Source organism: Dendrobates tinctorius, unplaced genomic scaffold (genome assembly GCF_039654945.1).
Source record: "Dendrobates tinctorius isolate UK_male_01 unplaced genomic scaffold, ASM3965494v1 ptg000011l, whole genome shotgun sequence".
In the NCBI taxonomy this organism is placed as follows: domain Eukaryota; kingdom Metazoa; phylum Chordata; class Amphibia; order Anura; family Dendrobatidae; genus Dendrobates; species Dendrobates tinctorius.
In genome coordinates this window covers 52,956,241-52,975,403 of record NW_027361679.1, presented here as the reverse complement: position 1 = coordinate 52,975,403, position 19,163 = coordinate 52,956,241, and the positions used below count along the sequence as shown (strand labels likewise).

The following is a 19,163-nucleotide window of genomic DNA, read 5'->3' as shown; positions in this document are numbered from 1 at the left end:
GTATACACTTCTGGCTTGCTCTGCGCATGCTCCGGGCCGGTCCAACGTTGAAGCTGGCTGCAGTTGGGACGTGTCCGGTGTATGGACAGGTGGCGTGGAAGTGGTCGCAGAGCTCTGGTCTAATGCGACAAATGTATGAGAGTACTGCTTGGGCCACGTTCACATTGACACTTCTGTTTATATATATCAACAAGAATAAATCCTGGTGATTGGCTGTGCTGTGCCCTGGAGGCTGATGATTGGCTGTGCTGTACCCTGGAGGCTGATGATTGGCTGATGTGTTCCCCTTGGCGTGTGAGACATTGGGAACTTAGTTTCTGTAGTTCCTAATCTGGCTGCAGACCTGGAGCGAACCATTGCTGAGGACAGGGGACCTTGCTTCTCTTCTGCCCTGTGATTGGCTGCGTGTTCTCTCCCCGACCCTCGCCCCTGTGTGACATGGGGCGCTCCTGTTCTGACTACGCTGCTTGCTAGTCCCAGTGTGGAGCACAGCCGCTGTAGCTTGTGTCCGGTCACAGGAGATGGAGTTCATGCCTCTGATGCTCGCCCTGGGTGTAATTCCTGGCGTAGGGGCTGGAGGTTTCATCATTAATGTAGACCCAACGACACCCAGAGAGGACATGCCCCATTTCTGGCAAAGCACAGGATTCTGGTGAGTGCTGACTACGCCGTGCGGGGCTGCTCACTTGTATACTAAAGCCATAAAAGATGTGATCAAAATCTCTGCTTTGTCCATTTTTTAGCTTTATTAGAAATTCTGTTCGCTCCTAGGAAAGCTGGGTGGATGATTTTGTTTTCCAAAATGGCCTTTTAGTCATGTAATGATAGATAACTCATCGTAGGCCAAGTACACACCACATTTTAAAACAAATCTGCCATCATGTCTTATGTTGCCCCATTTGACAGAAGCGTATTGTATCGGCAGTGACCCTGATTGCAGACGTGTCACTTTCTGGGCTGCTTGCTGCAGTTTTGATAAAATCCCTGTTTTCTCTGCTGCAGATTTAGTAGTTCTCTGAATGCTGAGCTCTGTATATCCCTGCCCACACCACTGATTGACAGCTTTCTGTGTACACTGTGCATAGGCAGAAAGTTGGCAATCAGTGGTGGGGGCAGGGTTATACAGAGCTCATGAATATGGAGGACTACTTACAGTAATATACAATGTAGGGATCAATGTCACGAACTGCAGCTCAGCGCCTATTTACTTAGCTGAGCACGGAGCTGCAATACTTATGATTAGAGATGGATGTTTGGGTCCGGCAGGTTCAGCCTAACAGTTACAAAACGTTCGGGTACCAGAACAGTACTCGGACCCCATTCACTTGAATGGGGGGCCCGAACATCCAGTGTTTACCACGCTGTCATGTGCATGACAGACTGCAAACGCTGCTTCTGATTGGTGAAATCTTCCCCGCCGGTCAGAGCCGCGGTTCCCACGCTGTTAAAAGACAGCAGGAAAGCGCAGCTGTGATCAGGGGTATAAAGTTTACCTCCAGTCACTTGTGTCAGCTGGTGGGACTACTGCTCCCATCACATCAGCCGATGTCTGCTGCCGCTAAAAACAGTGAGAGCAGGAGCTGCTGATGGAAGCATTCATCAGCCTGCGCTGGACGCCATGAGACCAGGTAGCAAATTATTAGTGTGGGTACATATTGATGAACTACTGTAAGTACAGGCCATCAGTACCAAAGTACGTGTCATAAGACGCCTCTCCATTACTAAGCTGTGGGCTTGATGTCACCGGACAACACAAAGGTGACATCAACTCCACAAATATGAACCCCACATGCTATCGCTACAGGGCAAGTGGGAAGAGCCAGGCAAAGCGCCAGAATTGGTGCATCTAATGCGCATTTTCTGGGTGGCTGTGGGCTGCTATTTTTAGGCTGGGTGGGGGCAATATTCATGGTCCCTTACAAGCCTGAGAATACTAGCCCCCAGTTGTCTGCTTTAGCTTGATTGGTTGTCAAAAATGGGGTGGACCCCACATCATATATGTAAATTATTTAAATAATTAAAAAATATGGCATGGGGACCTCTTTAGTTTTAATAACTAGACAAGCTAAAGCAGACAGCTGAGGGTTGCAGCCCCCAGCTATGAGTTTTGCCTGGCTGGGTTATCAAAAATACGGGGGAACCCGTGCCAGGTTTTTTTTTAATTATTTATTTGCAGCGCAGGAGCCGGCTGATGAATACTCCCATCCGCCGCTCCTGCTCTCACTGTTATTATCGACAGCAGGCGTCGACTGATGGGAACTGTAGTCCAATCATCCGACACCAATGACCGGAGGTAAACTTTATACCTCTGATCACAGCTGCACACTCACGCGATCTTTTGACAGTGTGGGAACGCGGCTTTCTGACTGCCGGTAATGATTTTTCTGCCCATCAGAAGCATTGTTTGCCGTGCTGTCATGCACATGACAGAACGACAAACACCCGGTGTTCGAGGGGCTGAACCCTGGTGAAGTCTGTTTTTGGTGTCTGTGCCCGAACAGTAGGAGTTCGGTACGGACGCGGAACTTTACTGCTATGGTTCGCCCATCTCTGCTTAGGACTTCCATTCTGTTGTGAAATGGTGAGGGGCTTTGGCACACAATTAAAATGTCTGACACTCTCTAAATATTGTGTGGCTGCTTTAACGACTGTATCGTCCAGTGAGCAGTAGGATCTCCCAATGTGGAGATGTGAAAGTACACTTTGAAAAAAATAATATGTAGATTTTGTCTTACTGTATCCAGCAGAGCTGGTGAAGCCATTTACCCATTTTTAGGATCTTGCACTGATGGCCGTGGTGCCAGAAACAGTGATGTACCAGTGCGGTAGAGCCGGTAATCTAGAAAGATATGGGGGCTTTTATTTAGTGCTAATTTTTATTGTCTTATTGTGTTGTAAATGGGAACGTGGGTTATAGGATGCTCTGCATGATTATCGTGAGACATGCCACCTAAAAAATTAGCATCACATAAAAAAGACCTATATCATTGGCCCGTATTGCGGATTTTCCAAAAAAATAACCTGGCGTACTCGAGAGCAAGGGGAATAAAATAAGAGCAACAACTGGTGACAGAACATCTGTAAGTCATCTGTGGCAAATTGCTCATGTATCCTCTACTGGGCGCTGATATTGGCTCAGAAATCATAACCACTTGCCATGTCCTGGGATAAAGAAGAGCCAAAGAAGAACAATAAAAATCCACCAATGGATAAAAAAAGAAAAAAAAACATTTTTCTGACATGTTATTAACTTATATTGCAGATATTTCATGAAGTGTTCATTCATTGTATTTTTCAGCCCCCCTTTACCACATAACAAGGCTGAATCCTATTTTTTGGGTAAAGACCAAAGATTGAACCTGGCACATATTTCGTCTGTTCCTCATGACGGCATCGTACAAGTCAGAATTCACTGGTTACTGGACCTTATTACAGTTTCGTAAGTCATTGTGTTGGCAATCTGTCATGGACTAACAGTCGGACTAACATGATGAAAGCGGTTGCCAAGGTGGCTCCTTCTGTAAAATATCAAGCCAAGCAGTTCTTACTGAAGCCTCTACCGCTGCACTGCAGTGCCGCCTCTCTGCTACTCCTAGACTGGTCATTGTTGAAGAGCTGCGACGATGTTTTCACATCTGCACCATGTGACCACTTCATCGTGTGACCTCTGCCACCAGTCACTGTGCTTACTGCTGAGGTCCATGATTGGCTGCAGGGGTCACATTTTGTAAATGGGATGACACCACTGCAACCATTTCAACAAAGAAAGGCAGGGAGCAACTGAAAAGCGGCACTAGAGCAGTAAGGGTTTCACTAGGTAAATGCTGCTTTTTATGTTATAAATGAAAGCAGCGTTGGCTCAATTTTGAATGGAACTGAACAACATAAAGAAAGAATAACAGACACCAATCAGCCATATAGACATACATACGTGGTCAAAATTGTTGGTACCCCTCATTTAATGACAGTAAAACCCACAATGGTCACAGAAATAACTTGAATCTGACAAAAGTAATAAATCAAAAATCTATGAAAATTAACGTCAGACATTGCTTTTCAACCATGACTTAACAGAATAAAAAAAAAAAATAAAACTCATGAAATAGGCCTGGACAGAAATGATGGTACTCCTGAAAATAATGTGACAAAAGGGACATGTTAAATCAAGGTGAGTCCACTAACTAGCATCACAAGTGTCTACAATCTTGGAATCAGTGAGTGGGCCTGTATATAGCGCTACAGATACTCACTGTGCTGTTTAGTGATATGGTGTGTATCACACTCAACATGGACCAGAGGAAGCGAAGGAAAGAGTTGTCTCAGGAGATTAGAAAGAAAATTATAGACAAACATTTTAAAGGTAAAAGTTATAAGACCATCTCCAAGCAGCTTGATGGTCCTGTGACTACAGTTGCACATATTATTCAGAAATATAAGCTCCATGGGACTGTAGCCAACCTCCCTGGACTTGGCGGCAGGAGGAAAATTGATGACAAATCAAAGAGACGGATAATACGAATGGTAACAAAGGAGCCCAGAAAAACTTCTAAACAGATTAAAGGTGAATTTACTTTAAGCTCAAGGAACATCAGTGTCAGATCGCACCATCTGTCGCTGTATGAGCCAAAGTGGGCTTCATGGGAGGTAACAAAGGAGGACACCAATGTTGAAAAAAATCATAAAAAAGCCAGACTGGAATTTGCCAAGCTACATGTTGACAAGCCACAAAGCTTCTGGGAGAATGTCCTATGGACAGATGAGACAAAAATAGGACTTTTTGGCAAGGCACATCAGCTCTATGTTCACAGACAAAAAATGAAGCATATCAAAAAAACACTGTCCCTACTGTGAAACATGGAGGAGGCTCTGTTATGTTCTGGGACTGCTTTGCTGTATCTGGCACAGGATGTCTAGAATCTGTGCAGGGTACAATGAAATCTCAAGACTATCAAGGGATTCTAGAGAGAAATGTGCTGCTCAGTCACAGAAAGCTTGGTCTCAGTCGCAGGTCATGGGTCTTGCAACAGGATAATGACCCAAAACACACAGCTGAAAACACCCAAGAATGACTAAGAGGAAAACATTGGACTATTCTGAAGTGGCCTTTTATGAGCCCTGACCTAAATCCTATTGAGCATCTTTGGAAATAGCTGAAACATGCTGTCTGGAAAAGGCAACATTCAAACACGAGAAAACTGGAGCAGTTTACTCTTGAGGAGTGGGCCAAAATAACTGACGAGAGATTCAGAAATCTCATTCACATTTACAGGAATCATTTGATTGCAGTGATTGCCTCAAAAGGTTGTGCAACAAAATGTGAACTTAAGGGTACCATTATTTCCATCCAGACCTATTTCATGAGTTTTATTTTTTAAAAAATTCTGTGGAAGCATGGTTGAAAAACAATGTCTGACTTTCATTTGTTCGTTTTCATAGATTTTTTATTTATTATTACTTTTGTCAGATTCAAGTTATTTCTGTCACCATTGTGGGTTTTTCTGTCATTTAAATGAGGGGTGCCAACAATTTTAACTCCGTGTGTAGATGCAGGTCTTTGAGGTGGAACCCACATCTCTCAGACACTTAAAGGAGTATCCTCCTATTCCCAATGTGTAGTAGGTGTAATAATAATAGAGTGACTGATATAGTGACAGTTAGTTGCTAGTGGTCGTAACCATGGGTACCGAAGGTCCTGCAATGCCAGCACATGATGTAAGAGACATAGCGAATCAGAAGAACTATACTACATATCTAATTAGAGGGTTTTGCTAATATTATTACACCTACTACATATTGGGATAGGATCTCGGAGATGGGAATACCCCTTTACGCTCATACTTTGGAAGTCCTATAAATATCTGTAATCCCATTACCCCTTTACCTGAAGTTTGGAACAATCAGCTTTGGTTGAAGGAGCCCATGGGCCCGATTCATTGAGGCCACGTTCACACTTTCAGTATTTGTTCCGCTCCTGGTTTTAGCTTACAAATACTGAGGTAAAGAACTGACCAATCAGAGGAAAAGTGTATAATAGAAACACGTCACCACTTCTGTATTTATCACCTACTCCTGGTTTTGGCTTTCAAATACTGATGTAAAATAATGACCAGATACTGAACGTGTGCACGAGGTCTATGAGGGCCATTGTGCACGCTAAGCTTAATTAATGGAGCGCTGAAGTGAGACACCTAGTTCATTAAAAGCTTCACACCTCGTTATAAATCAGGCGCATCTCGCAACGGTCATGGTCACCACCAGAACTGTTACTTTAGCCAGGTGCTGGTGTACATTGCATGGTGTAATTTACGCAAATAAATTTTGCCGGATAGGCAATGTTACACCCTGTCCTGCCCAAACTTCGCAGACTTTGGCGAAGTTGGTGTAAAAAAAAACAAAACAAAAGTCGCAAAATTCCTGAGAAAACTGACTAAAACAACTTTATGAGTCGGACCATATAACATCTATGCCGTAAATGCATTTTATTAACTTTACTTTAAACTTACTATGTTGCCCTATTATAAAGGGAACCTGTCACCTGATTGATGCTGCCCAGACCATGGACATCATGAATCAGAACCTGGCTACAAGATTACAGCCAGGGATATTCTAAATATACTTTAAAGATCCTTCTCCCAGGCTGCTAGAGGTGATTGGTAGTCTTCCATAGCGGGAGACCTGTCAATCACCTGGAGCAGTGCTTGGGAGAGCCAAGGGTGCCGACAATGCCGGACTAGTCTCATTTCTGGCTATGGTCCGCGACTGGATTATTAAAGTACATTTTCTCTGAAAGCTTGTAGCGTTTCAGAGAAAAGATACCTGACTGCAATTGTCCATCCATTATCTGATTCCTGCCAATGCAGTTGGAGCAGCATGAATGATGTGACAGGGTATACTCTCCACTGAAGAAAGCTGGTCCTTGGACCTATCCCAATTCCAGTAGGTGAGGATGCTGCATCCAGCTTACAGACTGACCAGATAGGGGAACACCTATTCATTCAGTCTGTGATTGCCTTGGATGCAGCAAGTTCTGGCCACTATTCCTGCCGAAATTAGATGGAGGATGGGGGATGAATTTAATATATTTTTGAGATAAAAATTCCCTTTTTCTCTATTTCTCCTGTTCCTTTACTGCCGTTTGGCACCTAGCTCACCACGTGTCTTGAAGGTTTTGCTCTGTAACCATAGGTCCTGAGACAGTTTGGGCCGCAACAATCATCCCAAGTCACCTAAATTCTCACTTCAGAATTAAATGACAATGAATCAAATCCGGTATTCTTCTTTAGTTAGATGTGGAGCACTAGGTGTCTTTAATATTTATACCAGGATAGAACTGTAATATGCTTTGAACAAATATGTTTCCAGGTCTTCTAGATGTTGGCACTATCATGGCATATTTCTATTTCCAAAAAATGTTAAGTATAGATAAAATCTAGAAATATTATATGAACAAATTTATTTTTTGCAAAATATCCCAGTGTTCAGTGCAGTATAATTTCAGTTTTGTAACAATTTAATAGTTCTTAAGGCACGTGAAAGTAGAAATCAAGGTACTTTTTTACATATATTATGTAGGATGAAGTGTAACACACTTCTAGTCTATAAACACTGTTGAAATGTTTTACATTTTTTTTTCTAGTGAATTTGGCCTTGGATAAACTGTATGGAATGAATGATCCCTAATTCATTAACACCTATACAGTAGAGTCTCTTATGGCCAACTCTTTCTCTCTTGCAAATTGTACAGCATCATGTATGTTATAAAAAAGCATATTATTGATGTCCTTGTCTTGCTTTCCAAAGTAACCCCCTCTGCGGAGTGCATCGATGACTGCCGTATTGCAACAAGCCATTAGAACGCTAATTTGTACCTCTTGATAATCTTTTAATACCCCCTTGACAGTGTTGATACCGGACGTATCTAGAAATGCTATGACAGAGCAATCCAGTATTATAGTTTCCAAGTCATTTTTTTTCTCCACAAACTCTATATGTATGTCATTGTTATCCAAGTCTTTCATGTTTTCTTCTTGTTTTTTTGCTTTCTTTTTGAGTTTTTTCTCTGTTTTCTTTCGTCTGATTATTTCAAGACTGGGGTTCATTCCCACCTTTTTGTAGAGAGATTTAAGAAAGTAGTCTTTGTTTGCATAGTGAAGAGGCGATTCAAAACGGAAGATCTTAATTTTGGGAATTGGAAAAAGATTTTCATATCTGTCATCGTCCTCATAAAACACAGTGTCCCGTATCTGACTAAGCACGGCAGTGTGGGGTACCTGAGTGCGCACAATAAGGCAGAGCATGGAAAAGATGATTCCCACCAGAAGGCCCATTTCTGTACTGATCAGTGCCGAAGAACACACAGTAACGCTCCAGACGACTGCATCTATCTTGTTCAGCTGCCATTGAGCTGGCAAGTCTTTGAATTTCCTGAGAGCCCCTCGTAAACTCACAATTATTATGCAGGCCAAGACACATTTTTGTAGGGAGTAAAATAATGGCGCAAAGAATAGCAGGACCGATAGCACCACAAGTGCACTTACAACGCTGGAAACTTGTGTCTTGCACCCTGTTGAGGTTTTCACTAGAGTCTTGGCTAATGCTGCACTGGTAGCAAAGCAATGGAAAAAGGATGGAATTATATTGCAGAATCCAATGGCAAACATCTCTTGGTTGGCTTCCACGGTGTACGCATACTTCTTGGCAAACATTTCTGACAAGGAAATGGTGAACGCAAAACTGACAACCGCCAATGGAATAGCATCAAGTGCAATTTTACCCATAAGACTAAAATCGGGCACTTTTGGCGGTATGAATCCAATTGGAATGACACCAGAGACACTTGAGCCGTAGATTTCATTTAGGTTGCAGTAGTGTGATACAAGTGTTGCCACGACAATCACAACGAGTTCTGTTGGAAGAGGGATCTTAATCTTGTCTTTATAGCGATCTCCAAGTTCCTTGGCAGCGACTAGCACACTGATACAGATCGCACTTGTCACCACATCACAAAAATTAGTAGTGTGAATGTTTTTAAAAAGATTAATCCACGTTGTGACAATCATTCCTATACCTGGGCTTCGGGGAATCTTTATACCAAGAAGATATTTCACCTGAGCTGTTAAAATTGTCAATGAAGCACCCGTAGCAAATCCATCCAACATGGGCTCTGATAAATATATAGATAGAAATCCCAGACGGAATATGCCCATAAGGATCTGTGGAGAGATAAATGTAAGTGAATATACATCTAGTTACTTTTCATTTGTTACTCATACATATTCCAATTAGGATATTTACCGTACTTTACTGTTTGTATGTGACTATTCTGTGCTACGCTCTTTCAGGATTCTCCTGTGCTGGTGGCAGGCGTGTGAAGACAGTTATATGATGTGCATACCAGCAGTCACGTGCCGACTAGACATGTGCGGCCTCGCTCAGTGCAGGTGAATTAAACAAGGCCTGACCCGTCTAGTTGTACTGTGTCTGGAAGTATGCACATAGCATATTTTGCGGTCACATGACCGCCTGCTCCCGTTGTGAGGATTTACAAGTTTACAGTCAGATGGAGTGACTGCAGACTTTTACTCCAAAGCTGGAAAAACCCTTTAATTCTTGAACCACTCTAAAACCCAGAATATGACATATCGTTTCTTAGATATCTACCGTAATAAATAATCCTTATAGATGCTAGTACATTGAATTGTATGTTTTCTTTGGGATTATACTCCATATGTCTAGTCTTTTTACTAGTACGAGTTTGAGATGAAACTTGAAGGAATAGGCTAGTTGCAAGACATATGTAATTAATTATGATTTTATTAATGAAAAATCAATGATTATAGACTGATAAAAAATACATATGGTGCACAAGATGATACTAGAAATCAGTGCAGAGGAAAAAAGGTGAGAATATTTGCTATTTCCATAGGAAAAATATTAGATTGATAATTGTTGCCTGTAGAATATACAGTATATCACACTCCAAGACTCATCTCCAATACAAAGTAAGATGCAGATATAACAGACATCAAGAAATAACAAGAAGAACTAGATGTGTATTTCCTGAAGGAAGTACAGATAGCGGTTTGAAATGGTGCCAGGGCTGCCCCTTTAAGAGAGACTTGCCTGCTGCCCCTGCAAGACTTTCAACTCAGGATCCATTTTAACTGTGGCTGCCTCTCAGGGGCCACTTTGGCCTCAGGGTCCGATTTTGTGGCCGGGGCCCCTCAGGGTCCGATTTGGTGGTTGGGGCCCCTCAGGGTCCGATTTTGTGGCCGGGGCCCCTCAGGGTCCGATTTTGTGGCCAGAACCCCTCAGGGTCTGATTTTGTGGGTGGGGCCCCTCAGGGTCCGATTTTGTGGCCGGGGCCCCTCAGGGTCCGATTTGGTGGCCGGCGCCCCTCAGGGTCCAATTTTGTGGGTGGGGCCCCCTGGGTCTGATTTGGTGGGCAGGGCCACTCTGGGTCCAATTTGGTGGGGGGCCCTTCAGGGTCCGATTTGGTGGGCGGGGTCCCTTAGGGTCCGATTTGGTGGGTGGGGACCCTCAGGGTCCGATTTGGTGGACGAGGCCCCTCAGGGTCCAATTAGGTGGACGAGGCCCCTCAGGGTCCAATTTGGTGGGCGGGGCCCCTCAGGGTCTGACTTTGTGGTTGGAGCCCCTTAGGGTCCGATTTTGTGGGTGGGGCCCCTTGGGGTCCGATTTGGTGGGCGGGGCCACTCTGGGTCCGATTTGGTGGGCGGGGCCACTCTGGGTCTGATTTGGTGGGCGGGGCCACTCTGGGTCCGATTTGGTGGGCGGGGCCAATCTGGGTACAATTTGGATGCCAGGGTGGCTCAGCCTCCTTTTTGTAGGCCAGGGTCTATCAGCCTCCGATTTGGAGCCTTGGGTCACTCAGCTTTCGATTTGGCGCGCCGGCCCTTTAAGACTCATTTTGGTGCGCCGGCTCTTTAAGAATCACTTTGGCGCGTCGGACCTTTAAGAGCAAGGGTGGCTCACTGGGCTTCTAAATCCACTTTGGCGCACATTCTCTCTCAGGGGCATGCGTCATGTGATGAAGCTAGATTTGCATTTGTGCTGTGGGTTTCGCTTTAAAAGCTGATATTATGTGGCAGAAGCTCTCTCCTGGGGGCGTCATGTGACATTCGTAGGCGTTGGCATAGTAACTGGCTCTGACTGCGCATATCAATGAGCTCAACTGCTATTTCAATCGCCTCAGGGCACGTTTTGCCATTTCCCATTGAAAAGCATTGGAGACAGTGCATTCCAATGACGGGAAAAAAAATTTCAAATGCAAATTGCGCAAAAACTACAAATCCGATCGACACGAAAAATACTTAGCACACCTCTCACGGACGCTGGCTTCGAAACGACACCTCAACGGAGTCTGTGCGTGTAGCGGTTCGGGCCGCATTAATTGCGGAAATCAACTGAATAATAATAATAAGAAGAAGAATAAGTTAGCAGCGTTCGGATTACAATATAATGGTTTTTTCAAACCACTATAAATATTACCACTAGAATCCCTAATATTCAGGCAGCCACCGTCACCCAATAAAGTTATAAACACAAAATATCCAGTTCTGTTGTTCCACTTGTTGTCCAGTGTATCCAGCTGTGCTGTTCCATTTCCAAGGTGTCATCCGCACTCTCAGTTCTGCTGTTCCTCACTATAAGCTGCTGCACCACATATTCTGTTCAGCTATTGCACAGTACTGTAGATGACCTATATTTTTTCTTTGCTCTCTGGGGAAGCCTTTCCCTGAGCTGCACCTTTAGGGGGACAAGATGTTTTTGTCATAATCTCAGTGCCGGTTTGACTCGCACACGTGGGGTTAATGTCTGGAACCAGTGCTGATGACTGGCATTTCTGGGGTTAAAGGTTGTGATCCCGGTGCAGGCTTACCTGCACACCTGGGGCTATGATTGTGGCCTCTCCCTGGTTCTGGGGGAGGCTTCTTATAGCCTCAGGACGCTCCCATCCCTGTCAGTTATACTTTCACCCTTGGCATTGTGTGGTGACCCCTGAGTGTGTTAGTGCTTTGTTCTGGTTACTTGATTCTCTGTGTATGACTCGGTCTGTTCCCTGGATATCGCTTTGGATTCTGCCTGGTACCTCCTATGTCTGTTTGGTTTTGATCTCTGCTTGGCCCTGATTATCCGCTCTGTCTCCTCCCTGGTACTGTACTGATATCCTGTGTATGACCTTTGGCTTTGTCTGACCTCCCGTCTGTTTATCCCTCCTGTACCTCGCTGGTCTGTACTGTGCATGACTTCTGCTTTGCCATAATCTGAGTTCTCTGGCTTCTCTGACGCTAAGCCCCACCCCCTTGCAGTCACATGACCATAGGTCCTGTGCAAGCTTGCTCATTTTCAGTGTCCGCAGGTCCCGTGCCTCTTTACTTTCCAGCGCTGACTGGACCATGACACTATTAGCTTGTAGCACGCTTTGTCACCTCTGCTGCCCTGCTCCCCAGGTAACTCTTAGCACTGCTTCTGTACTCAGGACACGTGCACTGGCTCAATGAGCAAGTGTAGTGCGGTGTCTTTGTCAGTTTTTATGATGTACTGACTTTTACCCTTCATTGTGGAAAGTTGAAGAGTGTTTGATGAAGCAATTCGAGTTCCCTCTGCCATTGACTCTCTGCACTAGTTAAAACAAGAGACTAATTCAGTGGGAGAATATGCCATCCAGTTCCATACCCTAGCATCAGAATTAGCCTGAAACAATAACGCTCTGTTGGCAACTTTCTAAGTGTTACTAAACACGAACAGGCAGATCATTGCAACTTGCCTGCCTGCCGTGCACGGTGCCATTTTTCCCCGGCACAGAGTGTTCACAGACCGCTCCTGCTGGGAAATCAGCTGCCTCTGCTGACTCGACGAGTTGGGACTTCTGAGGTCATTCTGTTTGACAGGCGGTTCCCCCATTTAGGCCACATCGACAGAGTGGACCGGAAAAGAAGCCTGCACTGTGTAGACGTGACGTCATCAAAGGCTTCTGAATCATGGCACAGAGCGGCGATGGACTCTGTACAGGCAGGCAGTTAAATAGCAACTACCTGCCTGTTAGTGCTTAGGTACATTTTTTTATTTCTTTTAAAGTCCCAGATATCCCCTTTAAAATAATGATTCTGCCCTTTCTAGCCACCTTGGAGTGAAATGAAGTGCTGAACTGCTTTCTTTTTTTTAATTGGGGGCTCAAGTGGAGACAGGAAGTTAGAGTGTGGAATCTGTCCTCTGTGAGGAAAAAGAAAGAGGAGGAAGGGGGATGGGGGAAGGCGCAGCTAGAGTTGTCACAGCACAGGCATACTACACAGGAGGAGGCGGCACCCAGACACAACAGAGGCATGATGGATGGATGGCTGGCAGACGGCTGATACATGGGGACCCACCATACCTATGGGACGCATTACAGGTATGAGGACCTATTTATAAAAGTCAATATTTCAGCATTACTAGGGATCAGAAACAGAAGAGCCACCTTCACAGAATGCAGCCTTAGTGCTGCTGAAGGTGGCTCTTTCCTTAAAAACACCCTGGGGGGGTGACAGGTTCCCTTTAAGGTATCAGGCATCTGTGCTGGGTAGGGCCTGGAACAGTTATGCCTAAAGCCCATTGTGTGCCATGTAGATCTCTCTTAATTCAGACTCCCACACAACATTGTCTCCACCAAAAGCGTTTCTGCAGTATAGGATTGACCCAGCCAGATTGGTACAAGAGAATGAGATCCAAAAACAATCACCTCTAAACAGACGACTGTCCATGCTTATTTGGGCACTGCCAAGTAAGATCTGTGCTTGCGGGGCATATTCATTAGTTAGACTCCAGAATGGAAAATGAATAGCTAATTCTCATTGGTGTTTCTCTTTAAGATTGTGTGGGAATAAAACTCAACCTGCCCTCTCATGAGCAGCGTGACCTTTCCTTACCCATTTTATATTGTAAGTTTATTCCTTTATTGTACAATCTGTCATAATCGTAAAGTACATTTATGAGGCCTTACTCTGTAAGACACTGATTTTTTATACATTATAGCAAATGCATTCAATCTTCATAAAGAACCATAAAAATGTCAAAGCGGCCAAGAGGCATTGTAGATGTAGCTTTGTTGAACCCCTCACCCATTTTTTTCAATCAATAGGTTTTTGGTTGTGTGGCTAATGTTAATTCCATATTTAACACTTTTAGTGAACTATACGGTGATTGATTCTTGTAACTTTTTTTTATAAGAAATGCTCTCGTGGTGACCACAAGTGTGCGATTTGCATCGTTGCGGTCACGTGCTGATAAGAATCTCAGCTGCTTCTCAATGGAATCTATTGAACAAAGCGTCTGGTGCCCTAGCTGCCACGTGATCACCGCCATGCAAAGCGCTCACTTGTGGTCACATGATGATGGCCCGAACCGGCATGCGAAGACAGATTGTAGCAGTGTGTACATTACACACTGTTAGGATTCAACAAGCCATAGAGCTTGCCAATTATTTCCTCAGTGGTGGACAATCCCTTTAATGCCCCGTCCACCAAGTGATATTAGACAAATCTTCAAAGATGTATAGAGCCATACCTGATATATACCAGCTATAAACGTCAGCGCTGCTGCTATACTGATGGCATAGCATTCCTTCCCACATTCAATGTTCAGCGGGCCAATTGTAAAGTTGACCATTGTGATGTTCATGATCAAGTCCGTTGTATTTCCATCTTTTATATTCTTCAAAACATCATCATCCAGGTCAAAACCCGCCAGCTGCACTTCTCGATCTACAACCTGACCAACCATCAAGCTGATCAAGCTGAAAATTCCCACAGACACATGCCGCGAGGTCCCCATTATAAAATAAATTAAGTTGGCAAAGAAGGACGTGTACAAGCCGTAAATGGGTTTCAGGCCTGCTAACAGGCAATAAGCGATGGCTTGAGGCACCAATATAATGCCAATAATCAAACCTGACATTACATCTCCCCATGTGTTCTCTCTGATGTTGTATTTTGGAAGCCATCGAATTACAGGTAGAAATCCTGTGATTCCTTTCTTGACTTTTCTGGTGTTGCAAGTACATTTGTTTTTTAGCTTGGTTTTCAGAGACTTCCAGATCGTCACGCGATTATTGGCTTTTCTTTCCAGATGCAGATGGTTGTATGTTGGTTGTTCGTCTATTTCATTTTTTTCAGTCTCGCTCTTCATTTTTATTCTACTTGTATCATTTAGCACTAGACAAAAAAAACAAAACAAAAATGATTTACAGATGTCAGGTAGCAGTATATAACATGTCTACATATTTGCTTCTCTCTGCTTTTGTTCTAGAACATCTCCCCTACTTCCCCATTAGTATTGGCTGACACCTAGAACATGAGTATTATCCCACTGTTGGGGTGAACCAGCAGACGATAGACGATAGATCTTGGGACAATCATTAAATTTAATGCATATTACCATCTTAGAAAGAATATATATATATTATTTTTAAATAAATCAATAGTACATATGAAATTCAGAAACTGTGTAATATACCTTATAAATTAAATCCACTTCTATCTTTGCCAGGACCAATCAGTCATGCTCAAAATTCTCGTGTAGAATCTTCTGTGAGACCAATTTTCCCTTTACCGAAATAGGAGATGACAGTTGGTGCTCACAGAGTTCTATGGGTGTAACCGTCATTTCAGAAGAACTTGTCTGTGTCTGCCTCTAGCTCCTCCTTCTGTCTCCCTTCTCCATAGAATCTTAAAAGCACCAACTATCATCTCCTATTTCAGTAATATGAAAATCTGTCTTCACTGCATACAGATTTTACAGATTTCAACAATGAATTGAGAATGAATGATCAGTCCTGACGGAAAAAGCAGATTTCTCTGATAAGATATATTACAAAGTGTCTTATTTTCATGTGAACTACTGATTTATTAAAAAAAAATAATTAAAATAACTTTTTTTTGAATATTTAGTGCAATGTTCTAAATCTGGATTTTAGTCTTAAATGCATTGAACAGAGAAAACCTCATCATAGACAACTTTTATATTTGCTAAGTTCTTGCAAGTAGTAAGCACCAGTCACTTTAGCCAACCCATAACGGTGATATATTGTTTTTTCAGTCACCCATGACTGCACCACGGGAATAAAAGGGTGCCGTCATGGGTTATTAAAAAGCACGTTACCGGTGAGTAATACCCATGCTTTTCAGTCACCCATGGCGACACCCTTATATTCCCGTGGTGCCATCATGGGTTACGAAAAAACACATTACCGGTAAGTAATACCCTTGTTTTTGTGCTATTAGATAATTGATGAAGGATTTTTTTTTTGTGATATGAATACTACCCAGATCTACCCCATACCATACTGCCCTTAGGCAGGACAGCATGGTATTAAGATAGATCCACTTACAAATGTGATATAGAAACCCTGTAATTAATATGGGAGTTTAATTATTTAAGTTGTGTGATTTAAAAATAAGCTCAGAATTACTCGTACTTTAGTTAGGGCTACATGATGACTTTGGTCTTGTGATATCAGGCCTCATTCATACAAGTTGTGTGATCAAAAAGCGTGTAAGATTTGTCTGTTAGTTGTTGCAATAATTTAGTGATTTGATGGCAAATAAGCAACCTAGCACACATAGCTCGCAAGTATACTGCTGTCACCTGCAGCTTACCTTGTGACTATTATGGTATTATTGAAAGCATACCTTAATGCTTCCAAACCCTGCATTTATTTGTTGCTATCACATTGCATTTTTTCTTTGCCACATTTGGGGACAAAAATGCAGTTTTTCAACTTTTTAAAAACATCGCTGAAAAATCCATTTTACTACAGAAAAAGTAGCTGCAAAGTATAAAAGCTGCCAAAGCTCTGTTTAATGTTACGTTGCCAGTGAATTGGCCTTCTTTTTAAAGCTAGTTTACCAATTGTAATAATATAGAGCAATATTAATGACCTGCTACTCCAATTATGTCTTAAGAACAAAACAAAGGCTGTGCTTCAAAATGTAAAATTATAAAGGACTGAATACTTATTGCTGGTATTGCTATATCTATAGATTGTATCTTGATGACCATTTTGGTCACATTAATGATGACACAAATACACTGCTGAAAAAAACAAATGGAACACTTAAATAGCACAGTGTAACTCGAAGTCAATCGCACTTCTCCTACTGTTGTACAAATGGAACAGACAACAGGTAGAAATGATAGGCAATTAGCAAGACACCCCTAATGATAGGCAATTAGCAAGACACCCCTATAAAGGAGTGGTTCTGCCGGGGGTGACCACAGACCATTTCTCTGTTCTCATCATTTTTGGCTGTTGTTTTGGTCTCTCTTGAATTTTGTCATTGCTCTCACCCCTAGAGGTACAGTAGCATGAGGTGGTGTACAACCCTCAGAAGTTGCTGAGGTAGTGCAGCTCATCCAGGATGGTACATCAGTGCAAGCTCTAGCAAGAAGGGTAGCTGTGTCAGCACAGTGTCCAGAGCAGGTAGCAGGAAACAGGCTAGTACACCAGGAGACGTGGAGGGGGGACCATAAGAGGGCAAAAATCCTGTCAAGGTTTTACTGCGAAAGAGAAGTGCCAGAAGACCGCAGTGTCTGTTTTATCCTACTCTTGCACTGTTCAGAAGCACTTCACCTTTATAATAAATGATACAGGTTTATTTTAGCAGTGCAGGGGTTAATCTGCTCATTTAAGAGCTCCTGGAAGCTTTCCTGCATTAAGACTCTCATTTGTTCACTGTTAGCAGCTGCCATCTTCTATATAATATGAAGTTTTATTGTTCTCAACACATTCTACTATGTAATGAATAAAGATTTGCAACTGAAATTTTTAATTCAGTGATATCTAGGATGTGGTATTTTAGTGTTCCCTTCATTATTTTGAGCACTGTATGTAAACTAAATCATGATACACACTGCTCACAAATAGCACCAAATTGGGAAATGATTTTCTTCATTTCCTCTTTAGGATCGTTTTCTACACTACTGAAGGGCACAATGATATCTGCTATAATAAAGAGCAGATATAGTTGTGTACTACATGCAAAATAGTCCAAGCCTCTGGGCTTGTATGATAGTATTTGTATAATAATACCAAATGTGGTAATATAGTAGATCAGCGATGGATAATATTGGAAATTATGGCACTAGTTATATTTTATGTATAACAAATGCAGCCATGGAGAATGCAACCTACTGTAAAGAGTATCTACAACAGTGGCAAACACTATCCACAGTGCATACATTATATAATGTCAGCTGAAAGGCCTCCATACAGATTATACTAACATCAACCGAACCTGCTAATATAGATGGGTTCGGGAAACTAACGCGTCTGGAGGCGCCGGCCAACTGATGGTTGGGGAAGATGTTGATCGAGCATGTCCAATTTCGTTCTGCCAATCACATTGTTCTCTCGGAGATAAAACTGGAGAAGTGGGCAGCAACTAACAGAATGGTTTTTAACAGGGAGAAATGCAAAGTACTACATCTGGGCAATAAAAATGGAAAAAGCATATATAGAATGGGAGGAATAGGGCTAAGTGACAGCACATGTGAAAAAGACTTGGGTATACTAATAGATCACAGACTGAATATGAGTCAACAGTGTGATGCAGCAGCAAAAAAGGCAAATGCAATTCTAGGATGTATTAACAGAAGCATACAGTCTAGATCACGTGAAGTCATTATTTCCCTCTACTCCTCTTTGGTCAGACCTCATCTGGAATATTGTGTTCAATTTTGGGCACCACATTTTAAAAAAGACATCAACAAACTGGAGCAAGTTCAGAAAAGAGCGACCAGAATGGTGACCGGTCTGCAAACCCTGTCTTATGAGGAAAGGTTGCAGGATTTGGGAATGTTTAGTTTGCAAAAGAGAAGACTGAGAGGAGACTTAATAGCTGTCTACAAATATCTAAAGGGCTGTCACATTGTAGAAGGATCAACTTTATTCTCATTTGCACAAGGAAAGACTAGAAGCAATGGGATGAAACTGAATGGGAGGAGACACAGATTAGATATTAGAAAAAACTTTTTGACAGTTAGAGTGATCAATGAGTGGAACAGGCTGCCACGAGAAGTGGTGAGTTCTCCTTCAATGGAAGTCTTCAAACAGAGGCTGGACAGACATCTGACTGGGATGATTTAGCGAATCCTGCTTTGAGCAGGGG

General features: G+C 42.8%; 2 protein-coding genes across 6 annotated transcripts in view; one reads left to right on the top strand and one right to left on the bottom strand.

Annotated features, from left to right (window-relative positions):
- Positions 1–34: 34 nt before the first annotated feature.
- Positions 35–19,163, top strand: part of IDUA (alpha-L-iduronidase) — a 214,126-nt gene continuing 194,997 nt past the window's right edge. For 2 of the 4 annotated variants that reach the window (XM_073542233.1, XM_073542224.1), the window contains exons 1-2: positions 35–652; positions 3,299–3,439. In XM_073542233.1, coding sequence (XP_073398334.1) covers positions 522–652; positions 3,299–3,439 — 272 coding nt within the window. In that variant the 5' untranslated portion in view covers positions 35–521. Of the gene's footprint in view, positions 653–1,549; positions 1,629–3,298; positions 3,440–19,163 lie in introns of those variants that run through there. The other 2 variants (XM_073542243.1, XM_073542251.1) reach the window with 2 other exon arrangements.
- SLC26A1 (solute carrier family 26 member 1) overlaps positions 7,437–19,163 on the bottom strand; it is a 61,644-nt gene continuing 49,917 nt past the window's right edge. For both annotated transcript variants that reach the window (XM_073542199.1, XM_073542210.1), the window contains exons 2-3: positions 14,563–15,209; positions 7,437–9,212 (exon numbers count right to left, since the gene is read on the bottom strand). In XM_073542199.1, coding sequence (XP_073398300.1) covers positions 7,692–9,212; positions 14,563–15,183 — 2,142 coding nt within the window. In that variant the 5' untranslated portion in view covers positions 15,184–15,209 and the 3' untranslated portion in view covers positions 7,437–7,691. The remainder of the gene's footprint in view (positions 9,213–14,562; positions 15,210–19,163) is intronic.